This window comes from Neophocaena asiaeorientalis, unplaced genomic scaffold (assembly GCF_003031525.2).
Source record: "Neophocaena asiaeorientalis asiaeorientalis breed wild unplaced genomic scaffold, Neophocaena_asiaeorientalis_V1.1 scaffold29, whole genome shotgun sequence".
Taxonomy (NCBI): domain Eukaryota; kingdom Metazoa; phylum Chordata; class Mammalia; order Artiodactyla; family Phocoenidae; genus Neophocaena; species Neophocaena asiaeorientalis.
The window spans coordinates 4919377-4932311 of record NW_020174423.1 but is presented as its reverse complement, the minus strand read 5'-3'; the positions used below and the strand labels follow the sequence as shown (position 1 = coordinate 4932311).

Here is a 12935-nt window from a genome sequence, read left to right as displayed (position 1 = left end):
TTTGATCCCAGTTAATTTAAAAATTATATAAAAACCAACCTGAAATCAATAAACGTGGAAAAATCACTATAAAGCTTTATAAAGCCTGTAGAGATTTATGCTTCTATTAATGTTCTGATAGAAGTTGAAACATAGGCTACAGTTACTCCTCAAACTTTATGGCTGTCTAAGCCTTTTACAAAAAAAGATAATTTTACCGAGTACTTTACTAGATTTTTATCCCTCACCCCCCACCACCACCATATTTATTAAGAAAAGAGTTTAGGGCTTCCCTGGTGGCGCAGTGGTTGGGAATCTGCCTGCCAATGCAGGGGACACGGGTTCGAGCCCTGGTCTGGGAGGATCCCACATACCGTGGAGCAACTAGCCCCGTGAGCCATAATTACTGAACCTGCGCGTCTGGAGCCTGTGCTCCGCAACAAGAGAGGCCGCGATAGTGAGAGGCCCGCGCGCCGCGATGAGGAGTGGCCCCCACTTGCCGCAACTGGAGAAAGCCTCGCACAGAAACGAAGAGCCAACGCAGCCATAAATAAATAAATAAAAATTTAAAGAAAAAAAAAAAGAAAAGAGTTTATATGTTAAATAGTGCCCGTTCACTTCCTTAAACTTTTTTTTTTTGACAAAATAAAGGTTTTTTTCCGACAGGAAGCCCTAAGAGACCTGGCTTATGGACAGCAATTTTCCAAATCTGGGTTTCTTATTTGTGAGGTTTAAGCAAAACAGTTGACAGCTTTGGCATTCAAATCTCCTAATAATATTTTTAATGAATGCTTGGTGTAAGATGAGCAATTGGTTCCAGACATCTACTAGATACTTTTTTTTTCTTTTTTGTCTGTGCTGGGTCTTAGTTGCAGCACTCGGGATCTTCCTTGCGGCATGCGGGATCTTTAATTGCAGGATGCAGGCTTCTTAATTGTGGCATGTGAAGTCTTAGTTGCGGCATCATGCGGGATCTAGTTCCCCGACCAAGGATCGAACCTGGGCTCCCTGCATTGGGAGCACAGAGTCTTACCCACTGGACCACCAGGGAAGTCCCATACTACTAGTACGGGAGGTCCCATACTACATACATATTTACTTATAAAAATGGCTTCTGCATTAAAACATAACCAAGTGTATCTTATTGAGAGATGTATCAGGACTGGGAGAAATAAATTCTTAATTGTGTATGCCTGATAGCTTAGAAACTGTCTTTCTATCGTTAATGTCATCAGTGATATATTAAAAGCAGTAGGTACCATTTATTGAGCACTTACTGCATTGCTATGAACTGCTTTACATGTATCTAATATAATCCTTTCAACAATCCTATGAAGTTGGTACATAGCCAATTAAGATTGAGACATTTGACCAAAATCACATAGTTATTAAATGGTAGAGCAATATTCAGATATAGGTCTGTTTGACTCTGAGGTCCATGCCCTTAACCTCTATGCTGTTACTGTGTAATACTGGCTCTGGATACCTGCTCATGGTAGTAAATTTAGAAATATAGGAAGGAACTTCCTTTTTTGTAACACATTTCACACTTGTAATCACTTGCTCCATGTTTTTCCTCTGCTGGACCATAAATTCTTGCTTATGATGTTTTCAGTCTCTCCCCATCCTCTACTGGTTTAGCCCCTCTTCTCCCTTTTCGCACTTCCCATGACAGAATCTGTCACTCTGTACTTAATTGTTATACTTACTTATCTTCATCCCTGAGTAGACAGACTGCGAGCTCCATGTGGGGAGGGATTATTTCATACTCATTTTTGTACCTCTGTTATCTGTCTAGCTCAAGTTCTGGTATTTAGTAGTACTTAATAAGATGAAATTCCTGTAACTCCATTGTTAAGATGTATCTATTATTAATGTATTATTTTCTTTTATCTCTTCTTCTTATAAATTTGGGATCATGTTACACAGGCAGTTTTGTCTATGATTTTTATTCTGTGAGCATTTTCCCAGATCACAATATATTTATCCAAAACATAGATATTTTTTTTAAGTCTTCATGAGGTCATATAATAATACCTCCCCTCTAAACAAAAGTAATAGAATTCATGTGGAAAAATAAGAATAGTGAAGAAGATAAGAGTAATGCAGGAAGATTTGTTGTTCTAGATAATAAAATGTATTACAAGTTATATTTTGTATGACAGGAATAGATGAATGGAACAGAAATTCCAGAAACGGACTGAAGTGTATATTTAAGAATTTAATATTTCATAAAAGTAACATTTGGCATTAATTGGGGAAAGGTTGGATTTTTTTTCAATGAAGAGCAATGTTAGAATGACTTGTTAACCATTTAGAAATAAAGTCTAAGTTGTGTTATGTTAACATTAAGTAGTTATTATAGATGTATATATGGATGTGTATGATGTCCAGGGAGAGGAGGGAAGAATTAATTTTGAGAACTACTTATCTAACCAGGGTAAAGCCAAAGATTGTTTTTCTCTTTTAGAATAAGCCAGTGATAGCTTCCCAAAGGAGGTAAAAATTCAGTGCTTCCTAGCGTGAAAGAATTTGGAAGTCTAGATTAGAAATTTATTCTTCAAAAAAAAAATTTTTTTTTCTTGAGAAGAGGGTGGTAGAAGCCCTGAAAATGACTCATATATTTTGGAAAGATAAAAGTAGCATTGAATAATCTGAAAAAATATAAGAAGGTAAAGTATTTTTTTTAAAAGAGGAGAAAAAGAAGAGGTTGACTATTGTGCATGACTTGGTGAATTTGAAGAAGAACCTAATGTTAAACAGTTCATAAGGAGGGAAGAGCGTGATTTCGGCACTGCTGTTAGAGAGTGACTCATTTTACGCCTGAGGGGACAAATCAGAAAAAATGACCAAGTCTTAGATGAAGTTACACATAAACAGTGAAAAGAAAGCAAATTCAGGGGATAAACTTCCTTTGATAATAAAGGAAGTAGCGAGAGTGGAATAAATGGTTAATTCATAAGTTTTCTGGAGTTTCTTAGACATTCCATCTAGTCATATAATGTGCCCAGCAGAAGTTGGGTAAAGGTTTTTACCGTCATGTTATTGGGTATTTTTCATAGCCCTTAAAATGTACTTGGGAAGAAGAAGAGCAGTAGTTTAAAATTACAGCTTAGTTCAACATAAGGAATTTGGGGTTTAGCATTTAGTTTTTGGCAGAAGTGACAGATACCTAATTGACACTGTTAAATTTTAGATGGTATGTCTTCTGCTGATCCCAGCTCTGATTGGAATGCGCCAGCAGAAGAGTGGGGAAATTGGGTAGATGAAGAAAGAGCTTCACTTCAAAAGTCCCAGGAACCAATTCCTGATGATCAAAAAGTGAGTAAAGGGATTAGTGGGTATGTTTATTTCTCTGTGCAACCAACTGTATTGGAATTATTAAGGGTTACATTCTGTATTACAAATATATCCAGGGGTAGAGTTGCTTCAGAGAGACATTCTAATCATATTTGCTTCAGTCATCTTATGTCCACATGCATTCTCTCCATTACTGTCTCTTCTTTCCACAAATTATTGAGGATTCTACTATGTGGAAAGCACTATTATATACTGATAAGAAAAAAGACGCACAATTCCTGTCCTCATCAGAATTATTATAACAGCCTACCAGCTTTTAGTGTGTTTAGAGAAGAGTAGATTGGTTCTCAATGAAAAATTAAGGAAAGCTTCATAGCAAGATAAGACTGAGAACCTTATGAAAAAGGGACCAAGGCAGGAAAGTAACATGTTTGGTGGAGAGGTATTAATACACGTGTGGAATCAATTGGTGGTAGGATCAATTGTTTGTACGTCAGTCTTCCCTTTCTAGGCTTCATTCCTTAAAGAAAGGGACCGTGAAGTTTTTATTTTTATAGCTCTATAAGCTAGAACTACAAAACATGATTCACATTCAGTAAATGGATAAATAGATGAAATGAGTGATATATATACCTTGGCACATTTTTATGGAATTCTAGAAGTAATGAGAACCTACTGACAGCTTTTAAACTAGGGATAACCTAATCATTGCTAGGGTTAGAAAAATTAGGCTGGGAACTTCCCTGGTGGTCCAATGGGTACAACTCCAAGCTCCCAATGCAAGGGGCCCAGGTTCGATCCCTAGTCAGGGAACCAGATCCCGCGTGCCGCAACTAAGACCCAACACAGCCAGCCAGCCAAACAGACAAATAAATAAATAAAAGAATAAAAAGATCACTCATGACGCAACTAAAAAAGATCCTGCGTGCTGCAACAAAGATCCTGTGTGCCACAACTAAGACCTGGCACAGCCTAAATAAATAAATTTTTTGAAAAAGAAAAATTAGGCTGGATATAGCAAAAATGAGAAGACTGGTTTGGGAGGCTATTTTATACTATTTTGATTTCATGAATCAGGAGGAGATAATGAACTAAGTTGATAGCTTTGAAAAATAAATGGAAGCGGTTATTTACAAGAGACATTAAGCTACTGATCAAACTTTTCTACTGGTTGGTTATAGATTGCATCTGCCATGGGTCAGGTATTGTGCTAGTAGAGAAACAAGACACAATTACTGCCTTCGAGGAGCCTATAGTCTAGTTAGGGAGGAGAGGAGGGAGACAGGCACATTGGAAGATAAAAGTAATGTTATAATGTGTTAGGTATTATGGAAGCACTTCGGCGTTTTAGCAAAGGCATCCCAGAGGTTAAAGCAGAATGTGTAGCAAAGAGTGATCAGAAATGAGACTGGAAAGGGAAGCAGAAACCAGGTTCTGCAAGCCCTTGAATGTCACGTTTAAAACCTTGGATTTCCCGCCTGCCAATGCAGGGGACACGGGTTCGAGCCCTGGTCCAGGAAGATCCCACATGCCGCAGAGCAACTAAGCCCATCTGCCACAACTACTGAGCCTGGGCTCTAGAGCGCGCGCTGTAGAGCCGACGTACTGCAACCACTGAGCCCGTGCGCCTAGAGCCCATGCTCCGCAACAAGAGAAGCCACCACAAAGAGAAGACCGCACACCACAATGAAGAGTAGCCCCCGCTCACCACAACTAGAGAAAGCCGTGCACAGCAATGAAGACCCAATGCAGCCAAAAAATAAATAAATAAATAATTTTTTTTTTTTAATTGTTCTTAAAAAAAACAAAAAAAAATGACTTCCAGAATTGTAGCTTAGGTAACTGGGATGGTGAAAGTGGTGCTCCCAACAGAGAAAGCAAAAGCTAGTTAATTGGGGGAAGATGGTTGGTTCAGTTTGGGATGTGTTATATGTAAGGTGTTTTGTAGATATGCCTAAGAAAAGTTGGTTGCAACAGGTTAAAGCTTTGGGAAAAGATTTGTATTTGGAAGTAATTAGTATATGGTTGTTAAAACTTTGAGGGTGAGTGAAATGTGTAGAAAATTTTATAGAGTTGAAAAGAGCAATGTAATGAGCATAGAAATCTGGGGAACTCCCAACTTTTAACCCATGAAAGAAACTGAGGGAGGAGAGTTCTGGGACACAGAGGCTGAGACATTTGCTCTCTGGTAATTTAGAGCAGTTTGATAGAAACCTTGGACTAGTAGCCAGTCGGAGTAAGTTGAGTAAAATGATGGTTAAAAAATAATAAGGTATTTTTTTCTTGGGACTTCCCTGGTGGTCCAGTGGGTAAGACTCCGTGCTCCCTATGCAGGGGGCCCGGGTTCAATCTCTGCTTAGGGAACTAGATCCCTCATGCTGCAACTAAGACCCGGTGCAGCCAAATAAATAAATAAATTTTTTTTTTTTAAGATTTTTTTTCTTAAGCAAGTTTGGGTATGGATGGAGGAGAAGTAGTGGATAATAGCAAACTGTAGTATGATGAAGGGTTTTGTTGGGGTCGTTTGTATTTTAATGATAGGAGAGATTTTAGTGCAGGGGTCAGCAAACTTTTATTTAAAGGGCCATGCATTAGTGCAAAAGCAGCCATAGACAGTATGGATGGATTATAAATTGGCTGAGAAGCAGACTGACCAGAGTTCTTGTGACCTGAATATCCTTCAGAGGATGCATCTTTTCATATGACATTTTAATCATTGTGAGCCTATGGTAAAAACTTCTGTGGAAGTTTCTCCACAGCTAGCAGCCAACTTGGACTGAAAGTCTCTTAGCTAAGTTTAGCAGGATTTGGTTTGGTTTTGTTTTTCCATCTGCTAGTAATTTCTGTTAACTATTTGATGGTTCATGAGACCTCCAAAATCATCCTAATGACTATGGTGCTGAGCAGAGAAATAGCAAGTTAGCTATATCATCTCTCCCTTTAAGTAGAGTCTAAGAATCTTGGCTGTCATCTGTACAGAATAATCTAAAAGCACTTTTCCATAGAAAACTCAGCTATATGGTATGTGTGAAGAAATATCATTCATACTAATTTAACAAATCTAATTTACTATTCTTGTCATGCAGAATATTATTTTCAATGACATTCCTTCTCAAATTCAATTTTTTTAATTAAGCCTTTTGAGGTAATTATAGAGTCACATGTACTTTTTTAAATATTTTATTTATTTATTTACTTTGGCTGCGCTGGGTCTTCATTGTGGCATGCGGGCTCAGAGTTGCCGCATGCAGGCTTCTTGGTTGCAGCATGCTACCTCTTAGTTGTGGCCTGCATGTGGGATTTAGTTCCCCGACCAGGGATCGAACTCAGGGCCCCTGCATTGGGAGCACGGAGTCTTACCCACTGGACCACCAGGGAAGTCCCAGAGTCACATGTACTTGTAAGAAATAATACAGAAAAATCCCTTGTACCCTTTACCCAGTGTCCCCCAATGGTAACATCTTGCAAAAGTGCAGTACAGTGTCAAAACCAGGACATTGGCATTGACACGGTCAAGATACAGAACATTTCTAATGTCTTTTTGTGTAATATCTGTTGTATCTTTTGCACACTTTCTAATTGGATTATTTGTTTATTGTTGAATTTTGAGTGTTTTTTTATATAATCTAGATACAAGTCCTTTGTTGGATATGTGGTTTACAAATATTTTCTCCTACTCTGTATCTTGTCATTCTCTTAACAGGGTCAAGTTCAATTTTAATGCAAATAGTTCTGTGTTTAAATAAAATGAATTACCTAAGAAACGAGTTTTTAAAAACCAAGGTTTACACAGCTGTCTAATTGATCATGTAGTGAGTGATGAAAGATGTAAGAAAAAGAGGTTTATCATAATAGAAGAGTGAAGTTCCATGCACTTCTGTTATTTTTTGAGTATGTTATTTCAGATCAGTTTTATTGTTACTAATTCTTATTTAGAATTTGGGAGAAAAAGACTGCACCTAATGAATTATTTCATAATAATTTTCTGAATAATGAAAACTTAACCAGTTGGTTCACTTCAGTATTTTTGCTTTTAACATCAGGTTTCAGATGATGATAAAGAAAAGGGAGAGGGAGCTCTTCCAACAGGGAAATCTAAAAAGAAGAAAAAGAAAAAGAAGAAGCAAGGTGAAGATAACTCTCCTGCACAGGTAAAGTATAAAACAACAGACATCATTCATTAAGCACCTACTGCTGACGTGTGAAAAGATAATTTGCAGATGCTGAGAAAATGTAGAGATACAAAGACACCATGTGAGACATCAAATTTACTTGAGAAGCATTTGAAAAGTCATAGAATGTTTTAAACATTTTATGTGTCATACTGTAATAAAAATGTTATTGCTCTAAAGAAAATATCAAAGGTATAAACCAAAAGCAAATAACTAAAATTCTAAATTAGATGCATTTTAGTTTATATTATGATGAAATGGAACAGGGGGTACAGTATTTCACACATACAGAAATTCTTTGAGTAATGGAATTTAGCAAATTAGAATTTTAGCACATTTAGAAAAACCATGTGCATAACAAGTGGAGTCTTTCCCTTGACTCTGAGTTTGCTGGCTGTTCGACTTGGTATCCTTTCCTGATTTTTTGGCTTCTAACAGAAACTTTCTATTTATATCACTCCTACATTTTCCTTTTCTTTTCTTTGGTTTTTCCTATCTGGGAAAGTATTTTTAGATCATTATATAGATGAAAACAAAGATTTTAATTTCAAATGTACTAGATTACTGGAAATACGCATGGATTTGTTTTTGAAAGCATTATCACTATTACATTACAACTTATGAAAATCTTATTTCTTACTTACAACCATGTGGCTAATTGTTTTCATTCCTTTAAATGTAGGAGATAACCAGAATTTCTAGAGGATAGGCTACATAGTAATTTTCCTACTTATTCTATTTGGAAAAAATTTCAGCGTGACTTTCTAAAGAAGTATGTGTTCAGTTCTTTTTTGTTGTGGGGAGCACAACCCTTCATAAATGATACCAATCCATTATCAATATTAGTTTTTTCTCAGTAATAATAGATGGGCATTAAGGTTAACATAACTAAGATCAATGGGCATAAAAACAAAAACTATATAGTAGGTGTGCTTTTCTTGTTGGTGAACTAGCTGATGAGAAGTGTTATTGATAGCCATACTTTGTTTAGTAATACTATCTGAAATCCATTTAGCCAAACTTTTTCTGGATTTCTGTGATTCATACTATGGACTTTACTAATACTGCTTTTCTGACTTGTAGATTAGGTGAGTTCCTTTTAAAAGAAATTTTGTGGGGTAGATGTATACCTTAAATTTCAGATTAATTGGCAAAGGTCATTAAATTGTGAAAGTTCCTTTAGTATTCTGATATTCATTTTTAAAAAATGTTTGATCTGTTTTTTAAATATAGTGAATAAGTATACAGGTTTTAGAGTCAGATCTGTATTCACATTTTAGTTCTGCCATTTACTGAGTTGTTTTTTGTTTGTTTGTTGTATTTTGCACAAGTTCCTTAACTGCATAGATTGTTTTGAGAATTAAATGAGATATCCCTGAAGTTCTGTGTAAAGTACATAGCACAGAGTAGCCTATGCATAAATGATTACGTTTTGGAATTTTTTTTTTTTTTCTTACCATTCACAATGATAGTCCTATTTAATATATTCTAATTCATACTTATTTCACATACCTAAGCATGTAATGTCTTTTAAAAAGTTTGAAAAAAAAAAAAAAAAAAAGTTTGAAGACCTAAGAATGGAAATGTTTAAACTTGGAAAAGACCATAAAAATTATCTACACAAATTTTATTTTACAGTTGAGGAAACTGCAGTTTGGGGAAATCAAAGATTTGTCCTTGACGTAAGCATTTGTCCTTGACTTAGCTAGGTTGTGGCATGGCCAAAACTGAAATTCCTATCTGTGTCCTTTCTACTGTGTAAGCTTAATTTGTCTAGAAAATGCACTTATGTATAAATATTTCATTCCTTGAAGAAATCATTAAGTGAAATGCTATTTCTAAAGTCTTAAAGTAGCACCTAATTCCCCGTGTACTTTTTATAAAGGGAAAAAAATACTTGTTTGGTTTAGTAAATTAAATGGTTCCCATTTGGGGATGTGAGTGTGTTATTTTTTAATTCACAGTTGATTTAAATCCCTGAGGAAAGCAGGGATGATGAACGTATATTCCAAATGTACCTATGGTTAGAATTCTTTGAATAATTATTTTTTTTATGCTCTTTTAAGCCATTTGGGCAGTTTCTGAAATAAAATTATCTTCTTGGAATATCTTCTGGACAGTAGTACTATAAACCAAATAGATTTTATTTAGTAAAAAAATGAGTGATTTGTATCATCTAATGCACTACTTTTCTCTGTAGGACACAGAAGAATTAGAAAAAGAGATTAGAGAAGAGCTCCCAGTGAATACCTCTAAGGTCCGTCCAAAACAGGAAAAAGCTTTTTCTTTGAAGACCATAAGCACTAGTGATCCAGCTGAAGCGCTCATCAAAAATAGCCAGGTAACTTTCTGATATGTAAGGAATACAATTTTGATGACTTGAGAATTGTATTAATAGTAATATTTTATGGAGGCCCATGCTAAACATTTTAAATACACCAAATTGCCCTTACAACAACCCCACAAGAAAGGTACAACCCATTATATAAATGAGTTTAGAGAAGTTGAATAAGTTGGCCCAAGTCCCATAACTATCAGATGCAAAACTAGAGAGAGCCACTAGACTGTATTTTTTTCTTAAATATCTAGGCATACAAGGGATAGATGGCTTACAGAAAATGTGACTGGTTCCACTTTCCCAAAAGCATGCACATAATATAAAATGACTATGGTCCGACCTCTCAGAATGTAGCATTTGTTTAAAATTTGCTGACAGTATCTTGAACTGTGTGCCTCTGTGGAAAATTTTGATATGTCAGAAGGGACCATTTTACAAAAGGTCTAGACCAGTGACACAAAGACCATAGCTCTTTAAAAGTCTGATTTCTAATTTGGTAAGTTATATCATATAGAAATATAAGAAATATGAATGACCATGAAATTCTGCATGGTTCGTTTATATACTCATTCAAAAAATGTATTGAGAACCTACCACAGTGCCACACACTAGTTAAGGTTCTGGGGACACATCAAAGAACAAAGACAAAAAAATCTCTGCCTCTATGGAGGCTACATATTTAATGAGACAGCTTTACACAAGAACCTGAATTACTGTTAAGAGAAAGAATTTGTAACAGTCTGGTTCTAAAAATCTTAACCATACTTCCTATTTGGACTTGATGCTTTTAATTCCCTGAGAGTATTTTGACATAAAAGAATGCAGTCTCAATACATACATAGGACTTCCCTGGTGGCACAGTGGTTAAGAATCTGCCTGCCAATGCAGGGGACATGGGTTTGAGCCCTAGTCCGGGAAGATCCCACATGCCGCAGAGCAACTAAGCCCGTGAGCCACAACTACTGAGCCTACGCCCTAGAGCTCCCGTACCTAGAGCCCGTGCTCCACAACAAGAGAAGCCACTGCAATGAGAAGCCCGCGCACCACAATGAAGAGTAGCCCCCGCTCACCGCAACTAGAGAAAGCCCACGTGCAGCAACGAAGACCCAACGTGGCCAAAAATATATAAATAAACTAATTTTTAAAAAAATACATACATAAATTTAATAGTAAGACTGCAAAGGGTCACATGACATTTTGATGTTTTATTTAATAAGTCATTTTCAGAAGCCATCTTGTAAAGGATATTTGAGTCCTCCTGTGATTTAATATAGGTAAGTGAGAGAATGGGGGGGAAAGAGATTTAAAATGAGTACTGAACTTTTGGGTATGAAATAAATACAGGAAACATTATTAAAGTTGAACCAAGCAACATAAATGCAGCTTCAGATACCTGAGATAGGAAGAAGGAATTCTAGTAGTTACCTGGGTACACACCTGCCTCTTGTTTCCTTTCCCGTTGTGCTTTCTTGAACCCATGGAGCCTGGAAGAACAAGGGGCAAGAGAAGCATGACTTACCCTTGTTTCTGTATTCAAAATAATCATCACAGGTAGAGCTAAAGGGTGAGATGATCTCTTACTCATCTATTACAGCCTCAAGGCACTGTAGGTGTTGGAGTTTCTGTTGTTACCTGTCCTGAACATTCATTAACAGGCCTCATTGAGGCAAATCAGTTAGTTTACCTCTCTGCTCGGAGGCTGCAGAGGAGAAGGAAGATTCAAGAGTTCAGGCCCTACGCATTATGATTTCACTACCAGACTCAATAAAACTCTGACGATTTGGACCTGAGTTTTACTAGTTGCTTTAATAGATAAGACTCTAGTAGCCATAGTCTGCTGTATCTGAGGCCATCTTTTTCCTTGGGGAGGAAACTGAACCTATTGCTGCTGCTGTTTGAGATAGCTCTAACTCTTGAGAAGAACAAAAGGGAGTATCACCTACTGGTAGTTCAGAAATTTGCTATTTTCTTTTTGCCTTCACATGAAAATGTTTTGAGGAGGTGAGAGTTAGTGGGAAGTGGGCAGAAGCATTGAATACCAAAACATTAAAAAATCCTGTTACTTGTAATGAAAAAGAAAAATGTAAAAGTTAATGAAAATGGAAGTATTCACTCTTATGTGAAATTCAGTAAACATCTTGTGATTTTACACATTTATCCATTTTTATCCCAACCTGTATTTGTGGATATTGTAAATAAAGACTTATTTGGTTATGTGTCACTAGAGGGCAGGCATGAGTTGTAGCGCTTCTTATAAATTATTTGGCAACCATGTTCATATTACTGCTATACAGCCTCTTGTATTACTAGGATTTTTATTTGAAATTTTTAATGAAAATCTAAGATAATTTCATTTCAAAATAGCCTATCAAGACTCTTCCACCTGCTATTTCTACCGAGCCATCTGTTATTTTATCAAAAAGTGATTCTGACAAGAGCTCTTCCCAAGTGCCACCAATGCTACAAGAAACAGATAAATCCAAGTCGAATACTAAGCAAAATAGTGTGCCTCCTTCACAGAGTAAGTAATTCTCATTTTTGGTTCTTTTGGTGTTCTCTGTACTGTCTGTACGTGTTACTATCTTAAAAGTCTAATGGATTACTTACTAGAGCATCCCTTTCCTCCTTTGTGAAGATTCCTTGGACCCTTGTGGACCTCAGTTGGGAGGGCCAGGGAGCTGAACTCAGTTCAGGCAAGAATAGGTGGCCAAGGACATACACAGAGGAGGGCTATGCCTGCCCTTACTTGCCCAGTCCCTCCCTTTTTCTGTGCACATGTTCTTGAGACTGCAAATTGTTCTGTGCCCTTTTTTTTCCACCTCTTTTTCTCCCTTTAGCTACCTTTAGTGTCCATTTTACCCACTTTCACTTTTATTACTTAGATTGAGTCTTTTAAACAGTGGTTTTTCTAGGTCAAAACTGATGAAATATCATCCATATTGTTAAACCAAATAATACAGAGGAAAGGAAAAGAGGAAGGCAGCCAGAGAATATCCTAAAAACATGTAACTAGAACTTGAAAATGTAAACATAAAATGTGAGGCATCGTTAGTGGATTTCAGAGCACGTTTTTATTGATACTACTTTCATATTTTTGAAACAGAACAATATTTACTGTCCTCCTAACTTCTCTCTCTCTTCCCCCC

The 12935-nt window shown here is 36.6% G+C and overlaps 1 protein-coding gene across 5 annotated transcripts in view; it reads left to right on the top strand.

Moving 5' to 3' along the window:
* The window catches only part of MTDH (metadherin), a 63989-nt gene that overhangs the window by 38937 nt on the left and 12117 nt on the right, over positions 1–12935 (top strand). For all 5 annotated transcript variants that reach the window (XM_024756542.1, XM_024756541.1, XM_024756540.1 and 2 more), the window contains 4 exons: positions 3176–3300; positions 7323–7430; positions 9652–9792; positions 12154–12310. In XM_024756542.1, coding sequence (XP_024612310.1) covers positions 3176–3300; positions 7323–7430; positions 9652–9792; positions 12154–12310 — 531 coding nt within the window. The remainder of the gene's footprint in view (positions 1–3175; positions 3301–7322; positions 7431–9651; positions 9793–12153; positions 12311–12935) is intronic.